This window comes from Thermobia domestica, chromosome 6 (assembly GCF_964235325.1).
Source record: "Thermobia domestica chromosome 6, izTheDome1.hap1.1, whole genome shotgun sequence".
NCBI lineage: Eukaryota > Metazoa > Arthropoda > Insecta > Zygentoma > Lepismatidae > Thermobia > Thermobia domestica.
In genome coordinates this window covers 198,481,869-198,509,456 of record NC_137459.1, presented here as the reverse complement: position 1 = coordinate 198,509,456, position 27,588 = coordinate 198,481,869, and the positions used below count along the sequence as shown (strand labels likewise).

Genomic DNA, 27,588 nt, shown 5'->3' with positions numbered 1-27,588 from the left:
ATCAGGCAAGATCGATTTTCTTAAGAAATTAGCATTGTTTTGCTTATTTTGATATGGGGAATCACTTGTTAGAATTTGTCGGTATAGTTCATTATCACCCTGTATATATAATTGAAATTAGTATAACCTAAACCATTTAACAAACTGACCTAAATTCAGATTTGAATATTCGAAGTTACACAATTAAATTTTAGCATTTGTAATTATAGATTCCTTAATGAAATCCTTTTGCGTTAGTAGTATTGTTTGTCGGTTATCATTTTCGGGTACAGTGATTTCCTAGTACTAGGAAGTGTTTTGTACTGTCTACAGTTGTGTGTGTTATCCTAATTTTTTAACAACCGGTTATATATATATATATATATATATATATATATATATATATATATATATATAGAGAGAGAGAGAGAGAGAGAGAGAGAGAGAGAGAGAGAGAGAGAGAGAGAGAGTAGATGGATAGATATCACCCTCTTAGGATATAAACCATAGCAGGTAGACAAAGGCAAATCTTTTACTGGACGCCACAATGCCAAGTACAGACGTAAAGAACATCTTAATAGAAGGTGCTGTGATGAAATTAGGTAACTCTGCGAATATCTTGGAAACGAATTATCCAAAATAGATGCTTGTAAAATGTAGAACTTAATCCAGCAATGAATCTGCAATTGTGGATAATTCTATAAATGCGTTTCAAACATAAATAACCCTCACCACTGCACTCATGTGATCCCAGTTCTCATTCCTGATATCTGAGCATTTGAAATGAAATGAAATGGAATCTTTAAGTTTTACGTTCCATGGTTTTGCCAGCTAGGCTAAAAAAAAAAGACTGTCTGAGCATTTGAGATTAAGAAATAAAAGCTTATACCGTGTTCTCAGAGATCATATGCTTAACCCTGTAGCTGTAAGAATTTATAAAACGGAATATAGGTGAACTAAAATTTAGTGTCCGTGGGTTTAACCGAGTAAAATTTATTGTTATGTCTGGGTATAACTAGGGCCGGATTAAAGGGGGTATTAGGGGGGGCTGTAGCCCCAGACCTCCAGGTAGACAGGGTCCTCTACTCTGATCAAAATCTCAGCTCAGGTTATCTGAAAAGAATCATGAAGATACAATCATCATCATAAAATATGACAAAAAATATCAAATATTCCCTTAACTTTTTTACTGTACTTTCACGGAAAAGTATTAGGCGAGTCAGCAGCGGCACATATTTTTTTTCTAGCCCTAGGCTTCCAAATGGGTTAATCCGATCTTGAGTATAACAAAACGGTTCTATGAATTTGAAATATTCTAGCGAACCGTTTCGAACCGGCTGAATAGCACCACTGACTGTCTAGTAATGAAATATATACTTCCAGTAAATTTCAGAGAGTTAATTTCAGGCGGTTTGGTATTGTGCGTCTACATGTGATCTGTCGCAAGTCGAGTACACTGTCACGGTACATTGGTTCTTTTTGTAAAAACATATTCATTGTAATATAGTTTTCATCTTTTATTATGAATGAATGCCACACAACCTCATTGACGAATGATTGTTGAATATTTGTCTTTCAAAATCTCTGAATTATCCTCTTGACGCATGTAGACAGAATTCGTGACGTACGATATGTGAGTAGATTTTCAAACATAAGTGCGTGTTCAGAGTTCTGATGGTAACACTTCTTTGTTGTTATTCGCTGACAGCATGAAGTAATACTTTGCTACAGATATTAAGTATTGCGTGATGAAAAATAACGAAAAAAATACCTTCACTTAAGGTCAATGATAAAGTATAGTTTTAATTACCAATCAGGTATGGATAGAAATCTCTTGGAAATAAGAATCCACCAAATATCCCTCTGTCTGCGTGTATGGTATAATGTGTGTAAACAAGTTCAGACGTGCTCTTTGTTATTTCAAGTAGAAAGTTTTTCAAAGAATCATACATGGGACTCAGTTTCGTTGAACGGATTTGGAATATATGAATCAATATTCTTGTGTATTTTTCTTTCGAACAACCATAGGGGTAAAAACAAAAGAAATTATACTTTAAATATCAAATTTGATATTTAAATCGATTTACGCGTTTCATGATCTCAAGAAGTTGAAAAGATTTTTTTTTTTCGTGTGTAGGTGTGTGTGTGTGTGTGTGCGTGCGTGCGTGCGCGCGCGCGCGCTATTCCTTCTGTTCATACGTTTAAAATGCTGAACCTTATAGACAACATCGTTCAACGTACCGAGATCAAATTTTAAAGCTTTCATTTTATTTATTTATTTATGTATTTATTTGACTCCCACTATCATTTCAATTTATCCTTGTACACCCAGAAATAAGAGTAATATACTGTATGTGTGAGTATAACATTCTATCCTAATCACCCTAACATAGCTAGGCAGAGCCATTTAGGAATAGGCAGGGGTAGAATGACCAGTTGCTTCCCAATGTGTTTCAAAAAGGGTTAGGTGAACTTGAAAGAACTAACGATTATGCCACTAATAAAACATACCCACGCCTGGATAAAACTCCAGTTACGCTTTTTATACTAATTTGAAAATCCTGAATCCAATGAAATTATTTTGAAGCATATCTATTCACGGGGTCACGAAAACGAATACCTTAAAGTTGGGGTCTTTGAAGTACCGCTTATGCAAATAGTAAAAGTACCTACGCTTCGATACATTTCCAATTGCACTTTTGAACTAATTTTAAGATCCTGAATCAATGGAACTCTTTTGAAACATATCTGTCCATAGAGTCACGAGAAAAACTGTCTCAAAATTAGGATACTTGTATTTATTTATACAGTATTTCAAATTTGAGATCATTTTTTCTATGTAATCCATGGATTCGTATGTTTAAAAATATTTCCATTATATTCACCGTCCTTAAATAATTATAAAAAAATGAAATTTGAAATATATTCAAGCGTGGACATGTTTATTATTGACATAAATGGTACTTCAAAGATCCTAACCATGAGGTCATTTTTCTCGTGACTCCAAGGACAAATGTGTTACATAATTTCATTAGATTCAGTTTTCTAAAAGTAGTATAAAAACGCAATTAGAAATGTGTCCAAGAGTGGACAATTTTATTATTGGAATAAGGGGTATTTCGAAGATCCAAACTTCGAGGTCATTTTTCTCGTGAACTTATGAACGTAAATATTCGTAAGTAATTTTATTAAACTCATTTTTCTCAAAGTAGTATAAATAACGCAATTATATGCATTGAATGGCACTGTTACCATTGGCATAAGAGGTACCTCGAGATCCCAGCTTTCAGGTAATTTTCTCATGATCCTATGGACAAATATGTTTAAAAACGGTTCAATTGGATCCAGCATCTTCAAGTTAGTATAAAAGCACAATTTTTTTTTTTCCGAATGTGAACAGTTTTTACTAGTGGCACGATCGTTAGGTCTTTAAGAGTTGAAGTTGGCGGTTAGGTTAAGAATTACGGTTTGAGGCATCACATATACAAAAACGTTGTGGCGATTATGGGATAATTACAAGTAGGCAGTCACTTAAACACGTCAATTAATATTTCTCAGTATAAAACGCTAGGACTTCCAATCGTGTCAAGGAGCCAGAATCATCACAGAGCGTAGTAATGTACTGGAAATATATAAAATTTGGAAATTATAGCTCATTATTTCTCACGTAAAGATACTGTAGAGTTAGTTACTTTATTAATAGGGGTCGATTTTGTTCGTAGAATGTTCTCGAAAATGACTCTGCGGATTTTTATTTGTACTTTGTAAATAAATGTTTCATTAACCTGACAGTATAGCTTATATATATTTCAGAAAGGGTAGCTTATTAATATCAAGGTAACCAAGAAAGTTCTGTCGCTTTTTGTAAAGATCAGTGTTCAATAGGTCCTCACACCGTGAGTTGAATGCGAATGGAGATAAGGCGAAACTCAGTTATTGGAGTGGATATATCCAACATACTACCTGGTTGTGGCAGTTCAGTTACACCGTGAGCTTGTGTAAGGACAGAATGAACATTGGACCTCCACAGAGCGTCATAAGGGCGTATATGCTGTACAAATTCAAACTTGGGTCAAACGCCGCTGCAGCAAGGCAGAAGATATATCAGACCTTTGGCGAGGGTGTAATGACTACGCGGAAAGTTTAGCAGTGGTTTAACAAGTTTAAGGACGCTAACGAAACACTTGAAGGTACACCACGTGCCGGAGACCAAAACATGTACAAAATGAAGATCTTCAGCCAGCAATTGAGGCAACAGTGGCCAGACATGTGAAGAACTTGGATTACAATTCAGTGTGAGTGGAGAAACCATTCGGCAGCACCTTCATGAAGTTGGGAAGCACTACAAGTTCGGTCGATGGGTCCCACATGATTTGGCTCCAGGCCGGAAGGTAACGCAAGCACACACCTGTGTTTCTTTGCTGTTTCGTCTGAGGAAGGAGCCATTTCTGAACAGAGTGTTGACATGTAATGAGAAGTGGGTCCTGCACAAAGCTCCACGGCGCCGTCATTATTGGTTAGCATCCCATGAACTGGTTCCGAAACAGCCAAAACCAGCACTGCAGCAGAAGAATGTTCTCCTGTGTTTGATGGACTGCTCGCGGTATCTTGCATCGGGAACTGTCACCAGCTGATCACAGCATCAATGCAACTATGTACTGTCAGCAGTTGAGCCATATTCAATGAAAACTCAAAACTCTGGAGCCAGCACTTCTGGATAGCAATAGCACTCCTGTTACAAGACAATGCTAAGCCCCATGTGGTTAGGATGACCCGGGACACCATTCTGCGCCTTGGATAGGAAATACTATTGCATCCACCATACTCTCCGGACAATGAACCGTCCAATTATTACCTGTTCCATTTCTTGAACAATCACCTTAGAGGACGCCAGTTCAAATCCCTAGTAGAGGTGCAAAATGCACTTGATACCTTTTTCGCTTCACGACCCACCAAGTTCTAACGCGATGGAATCCGTGGCCTTCCAGAACGTTGGCAGAAGTTCGTCGATACTAATGGAGGCTATTTTTGAGGTTCCAGGTAGAGATGCAAGGGCTCGAAAAAAACGGCTTTTTTGAAAAAAAAACTCGGTCTTTTGTTTTGAAAAATTTTGGACTTTTTTTTTTGAAAATTTTGCTTTAAACTGATAAAGCAAACTTTGTTTCGCTTTTCTACAACAACAACAACAACAAAAATCATTTAATTAGTGGATGATGCAGATAATAATATGAAACCTCGAAAATAAATCATGAATTTCAAAAATAATTTTTGAAATTCTTAACATATTTACATTATGAATTCCTAAGGATTAACCAATATATGTAATAATATTTTAACCCCTTATATGCAATAAATACTTTAAAAAGATGATACACAAATAACTAGCAAAATTGTATGTAGTATTTTTACTTCAAAATATCACACACCCTATTTTTGAAGCAAAATAAAGAAAAACATGAGAGAAATCACATACGTAATAATCTGTTACCGCTTATCAGGTGCTTCGGATCTGCGAAATCGGTAAAGCTCCAAATTCTGTAGGCGTGGGAGACCCGGGTTCGATTCCCGGCGGGAGCTCATGTGGTTCGGATTCCACGTTAATCAGTAGTCCACGTCTCATATAGCCTCGCTGCTGAACGGGACGCTAAACTAAAATCAACTCAACTCCAAATTCTGTAATGCACTGACTGTTCCTTAAGCTTAGTCAGAATCGGGAAAGTATCGAATTTTCTGTTCATGGATCATATACATAATAGACGGTTCATCCGAGCGTATGGTTTCCTAGGCTGTAGAATATATAACCACCATCACGGTTTACCCAGTCGATTCAACATATCGTTACGATTTTTTTTTACAAAAAAGAAAAAAAACTATGGAATACATTTAAAAAGAGTGGAAGAACCAATCACTGTTCCAATTCAGAAGAAAGACGACAAAATTGATTGTAATAATGATCGAGGCATTTCTCTTAACATTCTATTAATAAGATTGACCCCATACGCAGATGAAATTATTGGAGATTATCAGTGTGGATTTAGTCGAAATCAACCAGATATTTACCATTCGACATATGCTTGAAAAGAAATGGGAATATATTACCCAGTACATTAACTGTTTATTGATTTTAGAAAGGCTTACAACTCGGTTAGGAGGGAAACATTGTACAACATTCTTACTGTATTTGGAATACCGAAAAAGCAAAGATAGGAACCAGGGCCTAGAGTTTAATGGTATTCACCAGGTTATGGTGTATGCTGGTGATGTGAATCTGATAGAAGAACAATCGAAAGAAATGCAGAGGCCTTATTAAACGCTTGCAGGGACATGAGTAAATGCAGAAAAATCTAAATACAAGGAAGTTCACAAGGATCGTAATACGACAAATTATGAATGCGTTAAAATATCAATTAATACTTTCGACACAGTGGATACTTTCAAATATCTTGGATCAGTATTACCAGACCAAAATCATACCCACAAAGAAATTAAATGTCGACTGAAATCAGGAAATTCTTGTTATTATTCAGTTCAAAATATTTTGTCGTTGCGAATTCTGTCAAGGAATTTAAAGCTTAAAATATATAAAATGATAATCATGCCTGTTATGCTTTATGGTTGTGAAACATGGCCGCTTACACTGAGGAAAGAACGCAGACTGAAATTATTTGAGAATAAAATTCCGAGACGAATATTTGGACTCAAGAGGAACGGAAATGGATAATGGCGGAAACTTCATAACGAGGAACTACATAATTTATACGGTTTACCAAATATCGTTAGAGTAGTCAAGTCTAAGAGACTCAGGTGGGCAGGTCATGTAGCCAGAATGGAAGAAAGTAGGAACACTTTCAAAGTTTTAACTGGAAATCCAACCGGGAAATGTTCATTAGGAAAACCTAGGCCCAGATGGGAGGTCAATATTAAGATGGATCTAGCAGAAATAAAAATGCAGAGTAGAAACTGAATTGAATTGGATAAGGACAGAAGTCAATGGAGAGCTTTTGTGGGCATAGAGAAAGAGAGAGAGAGAGAGAATACATTTAAGTTAAAACACAGCTGCAAAACAAACATGAGTGAGTGGTTAGCTTTCGCGCTTCTATCGTGAATCCAGGGGGGCGCGGTGGCTCAGTGGTAGAGCGTTCACCTCTGGTGCTTGGGGTTCCGGGTTCGATCCCGGCCCCCGCCAAGTGAACTTTGTGGTGGACAAACACCGTGCTCGTGGGTTTTCTCGGGGTACTCCCGTTTCCTCCCACTTTCTTCATTCCACCATTTCACTCATCTCTCATTATCACCGTCTCCTTTAGCCTAACCGGCATAACCGTGGGACGTAAAACTCAAAGATTTCATTTCATTTCTATCGTGAATCCGGGATTCAACCCCACATCTGACCATTTTGACAAAAGTTTTTCTTAATTTCATCTGTGAATGTAGAGATAGTGCGTATACTGAGAGTCCTGGCCGACTTCCTTTCTAATTGTTTTTAAACCTTTGTTATTACTAATTACCAGCAGTGATGGATTTGCGAAGAGAGTTAGGGTAGGGATGTCTTTCGGATTGAAGCCTCTACCCCGAAATTACGGAATTTCTAAAACAAACAAAATATTAGTTTTGCCTTTACTCATAAACTTCAAGCTGTCCTCAAATAAAAAATAGGAATTTTTAGCAGAACTAAGCATTAATAAAAAAAAGCCCCTTCCAAAATACTTTTCTAAATCCACCACTGATTATCAATATAAAATGGTCTTCAAGGTTGTATCTGGAAGATTATAGCTGAATATACAAACGAAACGAAATATTTGTTATGCCTGTACTCATAAACTTAAGCTCCTCTTAAAAAAAGTTAGGAATTTTTTAGAAAAAACAAACATTATTCAGAGAAAAACCCTTCCAAATATTTTTCTAAATCCGATACTGATTATTTCTATTAAATGGTATTCAAGGTTGTGTCCGGAAGATTATTGTTAAATCAAAGCACAGCTACAGTATAATGCAAATGTGGAAGTACGCTCTGACATATATACACCGTATTGAAAAACGTACGCTCTGATGGATATATTGAAAAACATAAGTTTAATTATGTGCTAGAAGCTAGAGTACTAAGCTCTAAGAAGTAATTCAGAAGTTAACATAAAGTTAAATAGCTTCTAAAATTGCCCTCAAATACTACGTACTTTATGTTTACTTTAATTCATAAACCATGTGCTCCATCCATCATGATGGTGAATTCCAGAGCGAAATATGTCATTAAGGTCATGGAATCTTATTTAACTTTAGAGTATACTATAAGAAAGCTATTTAAACAGAAAAATCATGAAAATGAAAAAAAAAAAAAAGCCAAAATTTCCAAAATTCTCGTTTTTCCCCAAAAAAGCCGGCTTTTTATGTGCAAGAAACCATCGATTCAAAAAAAAAAAAAAAAAAAACTGCTTTTTTGCATCTCTAGTTCCAGGTACGTCTTCGGTGACATATCTATGTTCGAAGGTGGTGGGTGAAAAAGCGACAGAATTTCCTTTGCTACCTTTATAGATTGAGTTTCTTTAATCTAGTTTTTTTTTTTTTTTTTTTTTTTCAAATATGACTCCGGCAATTTTGATCATATTTCAAACGTAAGTTATTAAGTAATTTTGTTGACAGCTGTATAGTGCGATGTAATTCACTTTTAGTTACCAAATTCCAAAGAGAGTAGTTCATTGTTTGAATGAGTTGTTGTTTTCGTCTAAACCTAAGGAGTATAAAGTTACAGTTCATAGATATAATTTCATTAACAATCTGACAAATATGTGTGATTCATTTCTTAAGAAATAATTTATGATGAATATCGTACTAGGTAAATGTTTATTATTATTATTACTATATTTTTAAAGAGGTACAATCGTTTCATTAATGTTTCATTAAAAGTCCAAATGTATCATTAAAATTCCAATGATATGACTTCTTTGTGTAAAAAAAAAAAAAAAAAAGTGGGAAAGTAAAGTTTATTCCAAGGATAGGTTCTGTTCAGATGACTTCCGCGAAAATGAATCAGGTAATTTGATTAATGTCTCAGAATGAAATAATCCTTTAACAGTTTTACCGAATACAATATATATATATATATATATATATATATATATATATATTAGGACGTGATGGTTTAGTGGTGGAGCGCTCAACTCTGATGCATGGGGTCCCCGGTTTGATCCCATTTTATGTCAGGTAGACTTGGTTGTGAAGAAACAGTGTGTGCGTGGATTTTCGCGGAGTGCTCCCCTTTCCTCCCACTTTCGTCATTCCACCATTATGATTCCTGTCTCTATCGCCGTCTCCCTTAGATTTGGAACATTAACCATGGAACATTAAACTTTGAAAAAAAAAAAAAGAACAGTATTTACTGGTACTGATGGGATTACTTTTACTCTGATGATTTTCCCTAAAACAGCTCTAATGATATGATTTTCTTGATATTTCGCAACTAAAATTTCAGTAATAAGCTACAGTGTGTCTCAGGTGAATTATCTCGGAACAATCCAGAAATCGTAGTTTACGTTTAGTTTTTTAAAAGATTATTTTTTGTATACACAATACAGTCAGTCCGATTTTGTTTACATTTCCTAAATTTTTATTTCATCAACAAGCGTATACGAAAGATAAAAAGTTCTTATTTAGACCATGATCCAGATGTTTCAGGATTCTGAAACTTCGTGTGGTAGTTTTTATTTCACCTCATATCTACCTCCAACGGCCACATAATTTTCATATGTATGAAACAGTTCTTTTAAAACCAGCTACGTAGAGCTCTGTAGATTTGGCGGCAAATTGGTTTTCCACCAGTAACGGCATCAATATGATCGTAGAAATTTTCCTCGTATTTCCTTTCTAATTTACAAAAAAGTAGAATTGATACTAGGTTGGGTAGACTTGGACTAGAATGGCACTAGAAATTGGCACATCGGATCTTTGAAGAAACCAAATAACTATTGTTTATTTTTTTTAATTTACTGTGTAATTATCTAGCTAATTACATTGTATTATATATTACTAAGGAGCTTATGAGACGGATTTTAGAGCTTACTTGTGGTTTTATCATCATACTCGCCTTTTGCGCAAGAGAACCAAATTCGATAGCCAGTGGGAGCTTATGTAGTTTGGATACTACGTTAAGCTATACGCCCACGTCTCATACAGCATCGATGTTGAAAGTGACGCTGAACTCACCAACCAGACAGATTTTAGTTGGATAATGTTTTGACGGCTTATTGGCTCCCATCATCTTTATTTCTGGCTTTTCAACTTTATTACTAATTAATTCAAGTTGCCTCTCAATTCTATTGGTTCGCAGAAAAGTGTATTCTTCTAGCAGAAATTCGGCCCGAGGCCACTTGCACTAAGATCAAAAGTTGTACATGGTCTCTAAGCGTGTATGAAGCTAATTATTATTATGTTCACTTTTACTATATTTATGATGAAAAAGTTGCAATAGCTACGTGAAATGTCATAACAAAATAGTTTCAAATATGAAATTGTATAATTCGTAATGTTAAGGCATAATGTTAAGTAATAACTGAATTACCATGATGCAGATTTTAATACTATCTTGAAAGTTCTTCACCACGTCAGCATCACATATTGTACATTATTGCATATAAAGTTGGAGGTTATTAAAGGTTATTTGTTGTAATTAACTAATATATAATTACAGTACATGCAGCACGAATGAACTGTCACTTCAAAAAAAAAAAAAAAAAAAAAAGTTTGGTCAAAGTATTTTTTAACCACAACTCAAGAGTTCAAAGTGCTGGAAGAAGCCTAGCATTTATTTTCTTCGCTTCCCCTTATTTTTTGTTAAAAGGCTGTTTGAGAACGTTTTAATGAGTTTTTCGCTTAGTGTTGCTTTCCTTTTCTTCAAATGGCTCTAAAATTAACAAACTGGGGATTTGAGGCGAATTAGCAAGAGCTAAATTTGGTTCCTGCCAAGGCCTCCAGTTGAATGGTTATTAGAGGGAAAGAGGCAGTCCCTCTTAAAACACAACTTCCGAAAGATTGTATTAAATATTAGTAAAATTTTACAAGTAAATAATCATAGTTTACGTGAGACTTCTACTACTATGTCAATTTATTTCAATGTCTCTCAAGAAATTTTGACAGTGATTTATTGTATGCAATATCAAGCATTTGAAGAACCTTCGAATTCTTTCAGGTGATACAAAAACTCAAAATATTTATCTCTTTCAGAATATGAAGTAATTTTATTCAAAGACTTACTTTAAAGTATGAGGCGCAGTGTCCTATACGTAGATAATATTTTATTTCCATATGTAAGGAGCTTTAGCATTTTAAAGTAAAACAGAAGCTGTATTAAGCGTCAGTAATGTGCATGCTTCCAAATTAAATCGTATATTGTATATGCGTATTATATTTAGGACTAAACTCCTCTTTACTAGACTTAAGTGTTCGTTTATCCAGATACTTCTCCGAGATGCCTGAACCGTTCTTAACCAAATTTGACCTGGTGATTCGAGAGCGCGCGCTGAATGTTGTAAGGGGTCGGGGTTGAATGTCCATATCGGACATACTATTGAGGAATAATCACCGTAAAACGGGATGCCCATAGACTTAATATTGGAAAAGCATTTGGCGCGCGAATTCTCATTGTGAACAAAAGAAGATAGAAGTTTCAGCATTACAAATAGAGCGAAGCCCTTTTCGTTTTCTTCTGCGAACACGATTTTTTAAAGCCATTATGATTTCCGCTGATATGCCAAATTCAGCTATTTGTATGTTGTGTTCATTCACGAAAATTATTGATGCACTAAAAAATTATATGAATTACCAATAAAGGTCTATCGCTTCGCGCAATAAATTTGCAATTAGTATACACATAGTTATTGTTTTCATATTTTATATGATTTCCTTCTAAAACTGTCTTCAAAAGTCGTCTTAAAGGTAGCAATTTTACTATCGTAGAACACGTTTGAGTGGATGGAAACGTTTCACAGCGCATAATTAAAGAGCATTCATTTTGATTTATCAAGACCTTCGAAAAGACAAATCAACTATGTTACAACTCACTCACTGCCGTACTGTTTTGTAGTATATTTCTGTGGCTTGGATCTAAAAGCGCCAATGTCACTTTTTGGCAAAAATGAGATGTTCGTCAATTTTAACCCCTATAAATGGATATTATTTTTCTACAAGAAAGGCAAATGTTAATACAAATGGTATATATTTCAAACTATTTCGTGTTGACATTTGCTCTTTTTGCACACGAAAACCCATTTATAGACGTTAAATTTGAAGAATATCTCATTTTTGCCAAAAAGTGACATTGTCCCTTTTAGATTCAAGCCACAAATTTGAAATCACTAAGAAAATAGTTCGAAATATTTTCGGTGCAGGTTTCTCCTATAACACAAGTTGTATTTTGTCGATGGATAAAGTTTAAGCAACGAATAATCTTTCAAAAAATTTCGAATTTTTGCTTTTGAAATTAGTGTTATTTTTTATTGGGTTTCATAAGGTTACCTTCTTTTTATAAGAACGAACCCTTTTTCTTCTAACGTCCCATAATTATGCTCCGAGGCCAAGAGAGACAGACAGTAATGATAAAGAACAAAGTGGTAGAATGAAGTGGGAGGAAATAGGAGAACCTCGAGGAAACTCGCGCACACGGAGTTTGTTGAAACAAATAGCGAGCCAAATTTATGGTATAACTTGCTAATTAAAAATTAACTAATCTCAAAATAATCTTCATTTTAAGTTTCCACACACTGTTTTGGATACATTCTATCCTAAATGAGTTTCTCCTATTTTCTTTTCGGTCATATGAGATATAATTGCATAATGGTATTTTTAATCAATGCACGAAATACGTTCCCCTTATTATTATTATTATTATTATTATTATTATTATTATTATTATTATTATTATTATTATTATTATTATTATTATTATTATTATATCCGTCAATTTGCAAAAGAATAAATATCATATATATATAATGTAATCATCACCTTGAGATACTGCAATAATAAAAGTCGAGAAAAAATATAGACTTCTTAGAAAAACGTATTCGTAGTCATAGTCATAATATGCAATATTTAAGAGTACTACAGCAACTATTTACGAAATAACTCCCAAAGGCTTCCTATGAAACTCGAAGGTTCAATGCATTATCCGCAAAACCTCTTCATTGACTTTTGTTCTTAACCAACTACATCCAGTTTCTGCTTCATGTTTCTATTTCTGCAAGATCTATCTTAATATTGTCCTTCCATCTACGTCTATAATGATCGCAACGAGTCGTAAAGCTTGACCTAAATCTACTAAGTTTAGCATCCGATAGAACGCAAGGGTGTATCAAGGTCGTCAACCCCATCCATGAAATTATTTAAGTGTCGTCTCTTGGACTATACGGAGAATATCTGCTGAGGATGTAGTGTTGTCACATTACCGCTAAGTTTCGTTTCGTTTTGTTGTTATTGTCGTTGTCGTTGTTTTATATGTTTTGCTATTATAACTGTTAGCGTTTAATTCGAATAATTGTTAGTGTTCTTGCTATACCCTTTCAAGTGTTGTTTTTTCCCGTAGCTTGTTTGCCATGTCTTCTAAGTTCGGCAAAATTGTTGATGTACTTCTGATGTTTCACGTTTTCTCAAATGTGCGTTCGGAAGGCAGCTACACGAATCGTACCGAATTCCTCCGATGTATCACACGTAAGACAAAGCATTTCTATGGTTGGTGGAGAGCTCAGGCTTCACAAGTCCTCGCGGTCATTATAGGTCTTACTAATCAGCTGTCTCCAATTGGGTTTCCAATTAAAATTTGGAAACATTCCTACTCTCTTCTATTCTACCTACATGACCTGCCCAGCTAAGCCTCCTAGACTTAATGTACCTAGATAAATGCTGTTAGATAAATGATCAAAAATGCTGTTCTCCATAATGAAGTTTCCGCCATTTCCCATTTCCATCTTTCTTGGTCCAAATATTCTACTCAGGATTTCATTTTCAAATACTTTCAGTTTGCGTTTTTCCTCAAAGTAAACGACAGTGTTTCGCAACCATAAATCACAACAGGCATAATTATAATTTTATATATTTTAAGCTTTAAATTCTACAGAATTCGTGAAGACAAAGGTTTTAGACTGAATGATAACATGAATTCCCTGCTTTCAGCCGGCATTTAATTTCTTGGAAGATGTGGGTTTCGTTTGTTAATGTTGATCCTAGATATTTGACAGTGTCCACTTTGTCGAAAGTATTTCTTAACGTCTTAGCAACCGTATGCTATAGAAATATAAAGGAAAATTTAGCTCCATATACATTAATTGTAAGTTATCCATTCCAACACATGACTTCTCAGTTGTCCCTCCATGCAGTGCGAAAAAATCACTGCATTTCATAACATAATTGTCTAAAATTACTGTCGCAGTAGAGGGCTATGTTGGTTTTAGTAAATTTTTAGGAGCAAGATATCTTGATTATACCAGTAGTCACTATTGTTGCAGTAATTTGCATGCCCTCTGCGTTAAAATTAAGGAATATTCAAAAATTTACTGGGCAAAATAAATATATTTTGCACTTCTTAATGGTAGAAATGGCTCATGGGTGATTAACTATAATTCGTGGTTTTAATGTTACTGGATAACAGAGAAGTAAAGTAGAAACCAAAAATGGTTATTGGTAAGAAGTAAGAGAGGATAAACTTTTGCCGAGATAACTCTCTGATTGTAGAACACGTAATTGAACCAACACACACACACACAAAGTTGATATACCTAAAAGTTTTCATCTGTTGAACAAAATTATCATCATCATCATCACGATCGGTATTCTGTCATTATTAGCAAGACACTTCCCTCAACTGAGTAGCTTCCATGCTTCACAGTCTTCCGCTAACCTCTTCTTCTTCACGTACGATTTTTCTGTTTTGATATTGTCAATTTATTGTAGTCTCCCTCGCCTCCTCCATCGCTTTTCTGCGACCACACTCTCTACCACGTCTCTCATGATATAGTTCCTTCTTAGCCAATGTCCCAACCAGTTTCTCTTTATCTTCTCAATAATATCTAAAATTGTTCATTTCTCCCCTACCATTTCTAAGACCCTTTCATTCGTTTTCCACTCCACCCAGCTAAGTTTTCTTCATTCCTCTCCACACCCACATTTCGAAAGCTTCCAGTGTTTTTTTTTAATCATTTTTGCTTAATGTCCATGTTTCTGTCCCATACAGTACAATACCCCACACAACGCATTTTATGAGTCTTTTTCTCACTTCTTTATTCAAAGTCCCAAAAAATAGTATTTTCTTCCTCCTACACTGAGAAAAAAAATTGTAGGTGGCGTACTTAAAAAGGTAGGTCACATGCGTAATTCCTGTAGTTTTTGGACTTAACGTACAGCAGACGTATAACTGAAAACGCATGTTTCATAATACTTTCTGTATAAGTGTTCAATCTATACGTACTTTCTGTATGAAACAATGTAGGCGGTCAGGATCTCACATACAAATTGACGTATATAACATATAGCTGACGAACGTAACATAAGTATATGCATGTGATATACGGAAAACCGTTAGATGTCAGTCATCCTGCAACGGCATGATGTATTATGTAAAGGCAGTGCCTATGTAGCATACGGATAACGTATGGTTCGTACTGATTTCTATAGTAAGCAAGAGGATACCGTATATTTGTACAATATACCGCTGTCCGGAGAACGGATTTTTCTCTGTGTAAAGGCCTTTTTTGCCAAGCTATCCTTGCTTTTATTTCACGTTCACGCTTCATATCATCACTAACATTATTACCCAAGTATCGAAACTAGCCACCTGTTCTATTTACTTCCGTGCTACTTCAATATTTAACACTGACCGCTTCGTTGCTATCACCACGTCTTTTGTCTTTCTTACATTTATGTCCATCCCGTATTCTTCATAACCCTTGCTCAATTTTTTTAAACGTCTTATTGAGTTTGTTTTCAGATTCTGCAACAAGCGCCATATCGTCTGTGAAACGTTTACACCTAATCATTCTGCCTTCTACTGAAATGCTGTCTTCATTTTGTAGGCTCTTTTTCAATATCCCCCTCTAAACCTGAAATAAAACAAAATTGACCAAAGTAAATTCTTATTATTACTAATATTTATTACGTTTTGATAATACATAGTTTGCACGCAAACAAAATCAACGTTTTTCTTTTTTTCACGAAGGCCAAGATTCAAGGATAATAATTTTCAGCTTAAGAGCTGATTACTCCCGTTTTACCTCCTCGTGACAATGGCTGGAGGCTAACCTTTTGTACTGGAGGTAACATTAGGGTCATTTATAGTCCTCACGTGCCGCTAATATCCTTTTGACAGTTTCACTCCTTATAATAAAAGTTGGTATAATATGTAATTTCACTTTCATCGTTGCCTAGTGATATATTGCCGAAACCAGAAGCGTACACAGGAATTTATTTCGCGAGGGGTCCAAACTCAATATGAGGGTATTTTATATTAAAATCCTAAAATTGCCCCTAAAATTAGGGTAAATTTACACAAAAGTAGAAATTTCGGGGAGGGTCCGGACCCCCAGGACCCACCCCCTGCGTACGTCCCTGTTCTGAGCCGAGTCACTGTTTTGAGATCGAGTTGAGTTTGAAAAATGGCTTGCTCGTTTAGCTCGTTTTAGCTCGTTTTGAAATCATTGCCTGATTAGACTGGAAAGCGAAAGCTATGACAAACGTAAGCAGTAATGTGGAATATATTTAGTATTGCTTACGAGGTGAGAAACTGCTCGCATCTCGCCTCATCTCAATTAACAAGACGACAATGGATTTTTATAACGAGACAGCCTCAAATGTCTTGAACACTAACATAAATATATATTGTAGTTCTCACCACCAAGGCTGAGACCTGCGTGGTGAAAGTTTTGAGCCGAAGCAGAAGCCCAACCCAGGTAGAGATGCTAACCGGCTTATCTCGGTTCAACTGAGCGAACACCTCGAGCCAGCTTGGTTGAGATGAAGCACCGACTCGGCTCAGGTGAGCCATCGTCTCGAGAAGGCTCGGTTAGGGTGAGCCATTAGCTCGGTTTGTTCCGGATCGTGTCGGTTTGGGTGGGTGAGCTGTTGGCTCGGCTCGATAGGGAATGAGCTGTGAGCCAAGCCGCTTGAACCCTTGAGAATCCTAAACCCACCAAGCAGTTTTGAACATGTGTGGCCGGCACCCTCTAACTTCTAACGATTTTTGGTTCGAGCCCGGATACTTGCTCCTCCGGAACTCAAACCCAGAACCTCGATGTCCTTGCCTCCTAGTCTTCACGACTACCGAGGTCAGCAGTCAACTAGTTTTTAGTATTTAGATACAAACCACCTATATTTCATGTTTATACACGGCGTAGTTATAATAATAATAATAATAACTACTACTACTACTACAACTACTACTACTACTACTACTACTAATAATAATAATAATAATAATAAATGTTATAGTAGTAGTAGTATCATTGATAGTAATTATATTGTCTATGTAGGGTACTTGAAGGAAGTACTTGAAACTACACACAGTATTTGGCTCGTTTTGGCTCGACTCGACTCGACTCGAAACTCGAGTCAAATTCGAGTCGAGTTCCGAGTCAAGTTGGAGGAAATTTTTCGAGCCGAGTTCTCGAGTCGAGCTCAAAGATGTCTGTTTCGAGTCGAGTCGAGTTTCAATGAAAACTCGCTCGAACTCGCTCGTGCCCATCCCTAAATGAGAATAAACGTTTGCACTTCATAACGTACTATGAAGCTACACAATTTTATTCATTTTTTTTGTAACTGTTTAGTTGCACACCAAACAAAGGGAAAATGCGAGGCAAAAAATAAAAAAATGCAATTGTAGTTTATTAGTTTATTATAGTAAACATAGCGAGTTTGTACCATTCGATTCAATCGGTATTTCTTTGTGTGTCTGTTCCACGCCAACTCATCCGATTTTAATGAAACTTGGTATGTATCTTACCTTGGCTTGCACAAATAACACCGTTGTTTGATGTCGCAATCCATTAAGAACAAGGTGGTAAAATAGAGTAAAATCTACCTCTATGTTTTAAGATTGAATGAAGTAAAATTTTGCAATATAAATCTCGTAAAATTTGTGAGAAAGAAGAGAGAGGATTGCTTGCTTCAACAATGCACAACCTCAGTAATTGTACTGGAAATGTCTAATATGAACGTTTCTGCATTGCTGTTTCCTTTTCGAGTGATTCAGCCGTATAAACGTGCTATGTACACTCATGCCCAAAATGATTGTCGCATATCTATAACTGTCTTCTTGTAAGAATATAATTTGATAATGATTTTGCAAGGTACTGATACTATGTGTATAATCCCGAAATGTATATTTGTGGTAAATTTAATAGAAAACGAATTATAAATACGAAAATTAGAATGAGTAAAAAAAAATGTTGCTAAATGGGCAAGAAAGTTTTATTTTCGTTTTATTGTTCTTATTTACTGCTCTTTTGACATGAAATTTGCCACATACACATACTAACATTATAAGAAATACCGGGCGAATTCGTTATCAAATTATATTCCTACAACAACATATTTATAGACGTGCGACAATAATTTTGGACATGAGTGTACAATGAAGTTTTGTGTAACCGCGACTAAGTGCTGATTCATTGTCGATGACAATTTGGTCGCTGCAACTTAAGACAAACTCTAAAAACTGCATCAAAATATCAATTTTATTTCGTGTGTTAAAACAGAATGGGCAACAACACCTTCAAATTATGTAAACAGATATATAGTTGTCATTATATCACATTACTTTGGTGGAAATGGAAATCCGGTTTCCAAAACTATAGCCAAGTGCGCAAGAGTTTGATAATATAGCAATAAGTTCAGTGGCGGATCAAAATTATTTACTATGTATATGTTTACATTTGTAACGTAGAGTGCATTTTACTACCCTTTGATCCCTTTATTCTTCGTAAATTGCAACCTCAGAAAATAAACATGTTTAGGAAAATTTGAGGAAGTTACATATCGTGTTTCATTGAAATCGTATAAGTTTTACGAGAGTTGTTGTTGAATAGACATAGACAGACAGACGGACGGACAGATACACAGATGCCGATCGTCAAATGGTAGACGCAAGCGTAAAATGAGCAGCTAGAATCATTAAATTACACGTAAAGTGTTAGAAAAGTCATTATTTTCTTAGTACAGGCAAAATTTTGTATTTCCGAGGTCAAAATTAATCCATTTGGTTTGTTGCTCATTGTCTGTTACTATTTGTTAAGGAGTTTGGTTATCCTACCAATCCGTCCATCCAGTAGACAAAGCATCTCCATCAACTATGGCAAGGATGCAGAGGGCCAAAAGTTAGGGAATCGATTGATCCATCCTGCTGACCCGAAAACATGGCCCCACATGTATTTCCATACGTGGTTATTATAGATGAATTATTCCTTGGTAGTATGCAACGCAAATATGTAAACGACATGTGGGTTCCATATTCAGTTCCTTTCAATATTCTAGAATTCTTCATGTAACGTGCACGTGACACTTCTTCTTGTTTTAGCTATAAATTTCATTCTGACAAATATTTAAATTTTATATTACGTTATACCAAACGTTTTTTCGGCCGAATGTAGGTAGCATTTTAGCCCAACTGAATTCTCTACCGTGAAGCGTTGAAGGACTTAAGTCTAACAGATTTTGTTAATTCAGTATGTAAGTTTTATTATTAGCGATTTTATATATTTGGAATGTTTTCAAGACGGGGGGGGGGGGGAATAAAGTACCCTAAGATTCTCCAGTAAGAAGAATGTTTTAAAACATCCTTTAACTTCATACTTGTACATTTTATTCAGCTGAGAAAACTGTGCAAGTAAAGCTTCTATGTGCTAATTTCCAAACAATATTAGAAACGGAATGAATGAGTTATGTCTGCTAATAGTGAAGGGGGGCGCGGTGGCTCAGTGGTAGAGCGTTCACCTCTGGTGCTTGGGGTCTCGGGTTCGATCCCAGCCCTCGCCAAGTGAACTTTGTGGTGGACAAACACCGTGCTCGTGGGTTTTCTCGGGGTTCTCCCGTTTCTTCCCACTTTCTTCATTCCACCATTTCACTCATCTCTCATCATCACCGTCTCCTTTAGCCTAACCGGCATAACCGTGGGACGTAAAACTTAAATTTTTTTTTTTTTTTTTTTTTTTTTTTTTTTTTTTTTTTGCTAATAGTGAACATGTTGTAGATTGTTCTAAAGGTCTTAAGTCTAACAGATTTTGTTAATTCAATATGTAAGTTTTATTATTAGCGATTTTATATATTTGGAATGTTTTCAAGACGGGGGGGGGGGAATAAAGTACCCTAAGATTCTCCAGTAAGAAGAATGTTTTAAAACATCCTTTAACTTCATACTTGTACATTTTATTCAGCTGAGAAAACTGTGCAAGTAAAGCTTCTATGTGCTAATTTCAAACAATATTAGAAACGGAATGAATGAGTTATGTCTGCTAATAGTGAACATGTTGTAGATTGTTCTAAAGCCAGATGTTTATGATCAGTCATGTCTTTGAGAAATGATGGATCAAATACTGGCCCATGTATTAGTGTTGATCTCTCCAAGATTAAATGATCCACATTGACCAAATTTTGTGCATTGTTAGTGGTTATGGTGTAGATAGTTTTAAAACGATGATTGCTCGTATCATTGAGGAACAGTGAAGAACAGTGACTCAGGAACAGGGACTTGAATTAGCCTGAATTTAACTAGACCATTAAGCTCCACTGACCACACTTTGCACTTTGATAGTGGCCATCTATAGATGGTTTTAAAGCAAGATGAACGATCTTGCTCATGAGAAATGGTGATCCAAAAATTATTCCGTGAATTATCAGTGATCTCTCCAAGAATTTTAAAGAGAGAACGGTAGAACGTTTTATGTTTATAATGGTCATAATGTAGATGGTTTTGAAACGAGATGATTATGATCTATCGTGTCCTTCAGAAATAATTGACGAGTAATTGTCCTATATGTTAATATTGGTTTCTCTGTCTGAACTACATTGAGCAAATTTTGCCCAGTGATACTGCTTGTAACTTCACTTGCTTAGCCTAACTTTGTATTCAAAATATACTCATCATTGCCGGATAGCATAATTGTGCATATGATCTCGCTTTGACCATTACGTAGAGTATTATATTTTCTTTATAATTTACTTGTAGAGTGATTCTATAATCTAGATAATTAATCAATACTTTCTGTTTATGACATACGTGTGGTTAACAAACGGCTTATATGAATTTATTATGAATATTATCTTCTTTATATAAGTGTATTTTTCCTGTATGAACTAGAAAATGTTAACATTTATATGAACTATCGTGTTTGTTTTTTTAATAAGTACATTAGAGAGAATTTTGCTAGATCTCTCACAAAGCGACACCAAAGCATTTTCATTGTGAGGGAACTAAACCACCACTTCTACTACCTTGAAGTATTCATTCTCGGTTTTTATTTCAGAAATCCTGAGTGGAATATGTGATAATAATAACGAAAAAGAAGACGATAGAGAAATTAAAGGTAGGCATAAGTTTTATATTCATCAGAACTTATTTTATCAGTTGCTGCCTTACATTGATATATTGTTTGTTTGTTTGTGTTTGTGTGTGCGCGTTGTCTTACTGGTTCGGAGTTCATGTTGTAAGCTGGTAGCCTCATTACTGTTTTGTTTCCCTTTATCACTTAACACTTAAAGGAATGTGAGATTTATAGTTTGATTTTCGAGTCGGATCATCATCATGTCCATGATATATTAGTGAGTGAGTTCATAGTATGAAAGTTAATTTGTATCTTGCTAGATTGTCATAGCAGTCAATATCGTCGACCTATTATTCCATACATAGCTATATATTGCTACTATTGATATTTTTCTGTATTGAAGAGATTAAGTTCATTTACATTGAATCTAAAATGCTAATGTGACCAGTAAAATATATAAAACACGTGATTTTTTTCATTTTCTTTAGTTCTATTGCTATGTCGCAATAACTTTGTGACGTGATGTTAAATATAAAATTATGCCTTTCTTCTTGTCACTCTCTTTCTATCTCTCTGTTTAAAACACTTTCATTCTGGTTGTTCTTTTTAGTTCTTGAAATCTATATGTATTACATCTAGTATTTTGACTGAATTTGAATATGCATTGTTATCTGAAGAATAAATAATTCTTTGAAATCTATTAATAAAATAAATTAGTTGACCATGTTGTATAATAGCTAAGAATGAAATTTAGTTTCATTCTCTGTTGTGTCTCTAGTAAATGCTTTCCAAATCATGTCAGCTTGGATTCTTCTTCTTGTGTTCTATATCCTATATTCCTGTTCTATTGTTTTCGTACATAAAAAGCAATTTGAAGTGTCTAATAACGGTAGTTTTTGTTTGCCTGTTGCAATTTCTTCGTAAAATTTACTTCTGTTCTAACTTATCTGTACTTGCTTTCAGTGATCAACTACTCCACAATAATAGGAGATATGAATTAATATTGAAACGTATTGCTATATGATCAGTGACCAGTGGTTAATTAAAAGTAATGATATTATTTTGTTCCCGATTTTCTGATGTTGGCACTAAGTACATATTACGTAGGTTCCTAGTTGATCATACAAGATCCGGTAAACATTTCCGGTACTGTATGTCAGGGGCGGATCTAGAAGGTAAAGATTGGAGAGGCAGCCTGAACCGAGACGGTGATAAGTATTATCGTGAGTTTACTATAAAATTACAAAAGTGTATAAACAATACTTAATTTTTCTTGTCAGTCAGAAAACCGGGGGCCTAGGCACTCCACAGCCCTGGGCTAGATCCTACACTGCTGTATGTTTTCAATATAATGTAGCTTATTTCCGAGTTTACAAAATAAAATTATGTGAAATTTTGAGTTCAGTATCTCTTTGTTGCACCTTGAAGATTAGTGGAGATAGATAATAAATGCCAGAAAATTACTATAAAGGACCGAATGAAGAGATTAAAGTGGAAAGAAACGGGAGAACTGTGAGAAAACATGTTCAACACAAAGTGTGGGATCGAATTAGGGTTTCATCGCGCTGAATATGAATCTCAGTAAAGTTTTATTTGATCTATTTGGGACTGATAGGGGACGTGAGCAGCAAACCTGTTTGCTCTAGTTTAAGTTGGAGTTATCAGTGTAGTGATAGTATGTATCTTAGTCAGAGTCTAGTTCGTGTTATGACTTTGGCGTTTTAAAATATAGGATAGATTGTATTACTTCTGCTTAGTTTGCTCCTTAAGTACAATGTCTTGTATAGTGTATAGCTAATGCTTTATTCCAAATTCTTGCATGTATGAATTTTAGATATTATAGTCATTCATGTCCCTATCTAGAAATATGTGTCTTGATTAGTGTGGAGTCGCTAACGCTCTTGCCTTCGGTGCGAGTGGTCCCAGGTTCGATTCCCGGTGGGGGCACTCGGTCGAAAAAGTGTAAAACGCTTTTTCCGACCAGCCACCCTGAATGAGGTCTTCCTGGGTTTTCCTCATTCACACCAGGCAAATGCCGGAGTGGTACCTAACTTATCAATCCCAGGCCGCTTCCTTCCTAACCCATCCTTTCTTCCTTCCCTTTCCCCGGATTGTATGCTCGCCGAGGGACGTCATCCTCAAAACGTGAAGGGCTAAATGGCCTTAGATGCCGAAAGCCCAGAAATTTAAATCCTAAACCCTCTTGTGTCTTGATTAGTGCAATATATTTGTTCGTAGAGAGAATTTTTAGCCTTTTATTGTGATCGTAGGAACTTATTATGGTGTTGTGAATTACATTTAGTAATTGGTAATTAAATTCTAGACTTCAAGTCTTTGTCATCAACTTCGATACGCTTTTAGGTATGCTTATGTATAAATGTGTTGTCAGCATAGGTTAAAATCGAACCAAGGTCAATCCAGTTACTTCAACCTGAAGGGTCAGCCGGAACGTGAAGTGTTTGTCTCTAAATGTTAGAGATATTGCTCAATGTGATATATTTTTTATTGCATGAAACTCCCAGTAATAAGACTTCTGTTAACTTTAGAATTGCATCGAATTCTAAGATCAATTATTCATCACATCCTTGTGCAACATCTAAATTACGAAGGACCATATCTACTCTTTAAAATGTAATTGAACGATTGAAACTTCTACTCGTTTTATCCAAGGAGTTGCATGTTCTACCATCTTCGAATAAGTTACACAAATTATGAAATGTTACTGAATATATTCCATGCTGGATAGACACCATACTGAAGCTAATTTGAAAGTTTTGAAAATAATAATAAGTGAGTTTTGTTTCACAGTGTGAAACTACGGTAAATCCAAATAATAAAAATTCAATACTCAAACTTGAAATAGTGCATCTGTAGCTACTTGTTAGAGTAGATTAATAAGATCAAAGATAGAACCTGCACCTCGGACGCTGATTGAATGAATATATATATATATATATATATATATATATATATATATATATATATATATATATATATATATATATATATATATAAGGTCATCATATTTTTGTTCTATGGAGATAGATGTTGAAACCGTGAATGGTTAATTTTAACCCCTTTTAAATTCAATAGAAGTTTAAGGGAAAAGAGGTAGCTTACACTTGGGAAGCTAAATCGATTGCAAGAAAAAAAGTGCATCTCGATATCTATTACCGATTTTGCTGTACGGAAATCAATGTTGAAACCGGAAGTACCAGTAAGTTTCAACCCTTTCTGGTTTTGGTAGAATGTTCCGGATTTGTGGTGGTATATTTCCTCCACGCCCCGAATCGATCGGAGAAAACAGTTAATCGATATTTATTACCATTTATGTTGTATGGCGATGTGTTGAAGCCAGAAATGGTTAATTTGAATAAATTCCAATTTCAATAGAGGGTTAAAGGAAAAGATGAAGCTTACTCTTGGCAAGCTGAATCAGTAAAAAAAAAAAAAAAAAAATCTCGATATTACTTACTGCTTTCACTCTAATGAAATTAGTATTAACACTGGAACTGGATAATTTGAAATATTTTTAGGACAGTTAATAGATTGCAGAAAACTTCCTCTCTATATCTCTTAGCATTCTTCGCCTGTGGAAATCGCTGTTGAAACCGGGAGTAATATTATATCTGAAAACACTTCCGGTTTTGGTAGAGTGTTTGGAATAGTCATGGTGCGTTTGCGTAAGATGCTGAATCGTCTGTTGAAAACCTCCTCCCGTTATAAGTTACCGTTTTCGTTCTATGGCGATAAACATTAGAAACAAAAATGACTAATTTGAACAATTTTCGGTTTTTATAGAGACTTAATAGACGAGATAGGACCCAGTCTTGGGACGTTGAATCGATTGCTAGAAACATCTAGCTATCACTTATCGGTTTTGCTCTATGAAATTTAATATTGATACACGAATAGCTAATTTAAACTAATTCGGGATTGAGTAGGGGGCTATTTTTGGGACAATGAATTGATTGCAGAACACAACATCTCTGTATCTCTTACTGTTCTTTCTCTGTTGAAATCAGTATTGAAACCGGAAGCAATATTACGTTCGAACCACTTTCGGTTTTGATAAACTGTTGTTGATAGTCGTGATATTTTGTTTTGATATATTGAATCGTTTGCACGAAAAAAAAAAAAAAAACAGCGTCTTGTTCAGTTACCGTATTCGTTCTATTGCTATGAACGTTGAAACCGGAAATGGATAATTTTAACCACTTCCCGTTTGAAGAGAAGGTTAATGGAGTACATGAAACCTATCCTTGGGATGCTGAATTGATTGCTAGAAACCACATCTTGATACCATTTACCGTTTTTGCTGTACAGAAATCAGTATTGAACCACTTACTGTTTGGGTAGAGTGTTTTGGAGAGTCATTATATGTTGTCCTTAGACAATGAATCGTTTGCAAAAACGCTCTCGCTATCTGATATCATTTTCGTTCTATGGTGAAAACGTAGAAGCCGGTATGGAAACCGGAAGTAAATTCGAATCACTTCCGACTTTGGCAGAGTGTTGTGAATAGTCATGATACGTTATCTTAAGATGTCAAATCGTTTAAAAAGAAACAGATTGTCGCTATCTGTTATCTTTTTTAATTTATGCCGATAAATGTTGAAACCGGAAATTAATTTGAACCACTTCAGGTTTGAATAGAGAGTTAACGGAGAAGGTGTTGCCTATCCTTGGGATGCTGAGTCGACTGAAAAGAACGCATCTCAGTATCTCTTACCGCTGTTGCTCTGATGCCAGTCGACAGACAGACGGACAGAGCCGTTCTATGAGCCTTCTGACACTCATGCAGAGCATAGTTTGGAAGTCTAATAATAATTATTATTCTTGATTACATATATAAGCTATATTTAATGTCTGCGGTCTGCTGTAATCAATGCATTTGATGCTATTGTTTCAACATCGATTGATCCTCATCTTCTTCTGTATTTCTTATGTGTATATGTTCTTGATTATATTAGGTTGTTTCCTTGTGGCTCGGGCGTTGCTCTCAATTAAAACTTTTTTTTTTAATTTTTTTTGTTCACACCACACCTTTTATGACCAATATTTTACTAGTAAAGTAATCTAAGGCTGTATTCTAATTATGAATTTCGTATTTAATTTTCCCCATCGTGACATTTCGTATCACTAAAATTTGATGGATATTTAAATCAGTTGGATATATATTTTTAGTTAACCAAAAACAATATACCTCTTAGAACTAGCAGGATATTTTATATGTAGCAAGCCATAATTTATATTAGTGTAAAATAGTGATATACTAGTTGAATTTTTCAAGTGACATTTGAGACATGTGTGTTTTGTTAAACATTCATACGTGTTCTTTATTTTTTTCCCTTCTCCCTTGGATGTGTTGTGTGGTCGATTATTTCCTCTGTGAGGAGTCATCCAAAGAGGTGCGACTGTTACGACTTAGTACTAGTCTTACTATGCCTCTGATTGGAACCGACTAGAAAATTTACAGTCAACATTTCCGTTCTTTTCTTCCTGGTTTCTTCTTTCTTTTATAGTTCACAACTTCACAGCACGGTATAGATCGCTCCCCGTCGCTGACTTGGCTTATTTTTTTCTCTTGCCTCCTTTTCTCTCAGTCTATTGCTGAGGAAGAGAGGAATAGGCACATCCGGATAGACGATTAAAAGAAGAGCCTTTCGCAGAATGGTCCTTTTCCTTCCAACTTCCTTTGGTTCCGGTACCACCCTGGTTACCCTCTCCACTCATCCAGTGTTGCCAGATCTCGTTCAGGTTTCTCCGAGTATAAGAGATATGGGGACGCAAAGCGGAGACGACCCGTGTTCACTTCTTTGACGGGACGCATTGGAGAGGAAAGCGACTCCCGACCTGAATGTCGCCCAGGGCATGATTTAAGAACCACTACATCAGACGTAATCTCTTGGCTGCTGTACGTCTTAACGCCGGGATACACACATTTTCCCCACCAACACCTCTCTCTTCTACCCCGTGCCTCTTCGTCTATTTATTCTGTTCCATTAATCCGAGTTGCAAAGAAGATGCTCGGTCAGAGTAGAGGAAGCAGTCGGAGGAATCCGGGGAATTTGTATGCAGAGTTGACCGCCGTTTTGTCTAG

At 35.6% G+C, this 27,588-nt stretch overlaps 1 protein-coding gene across 10 annotated transcripts in view; it reads left to right on the top strand.

The window, feature by feature from the left end:
* NfI (Nuclear factor I) overlaps window positions 1–27,588 on the top strand; it is a 784,932-nt gene that overhangs the window by 581,196 nt on the left and 176,148 nt on the right. For all 10 annotated transcript variants that reach the window (XM_081762573.1, XM_081762574.1, XM_081762571.1 and 7 more), the window contains one exon: window positions 21,468–21,527. In XM_081762573.1, the coding sequence (XP_081618699.1) occupies window positions 21,468–21,527 (60 nt within the window). The remainder of the gene's footprint in view (window positions 1–21,467; window positions 21,528–27,588) is intronic.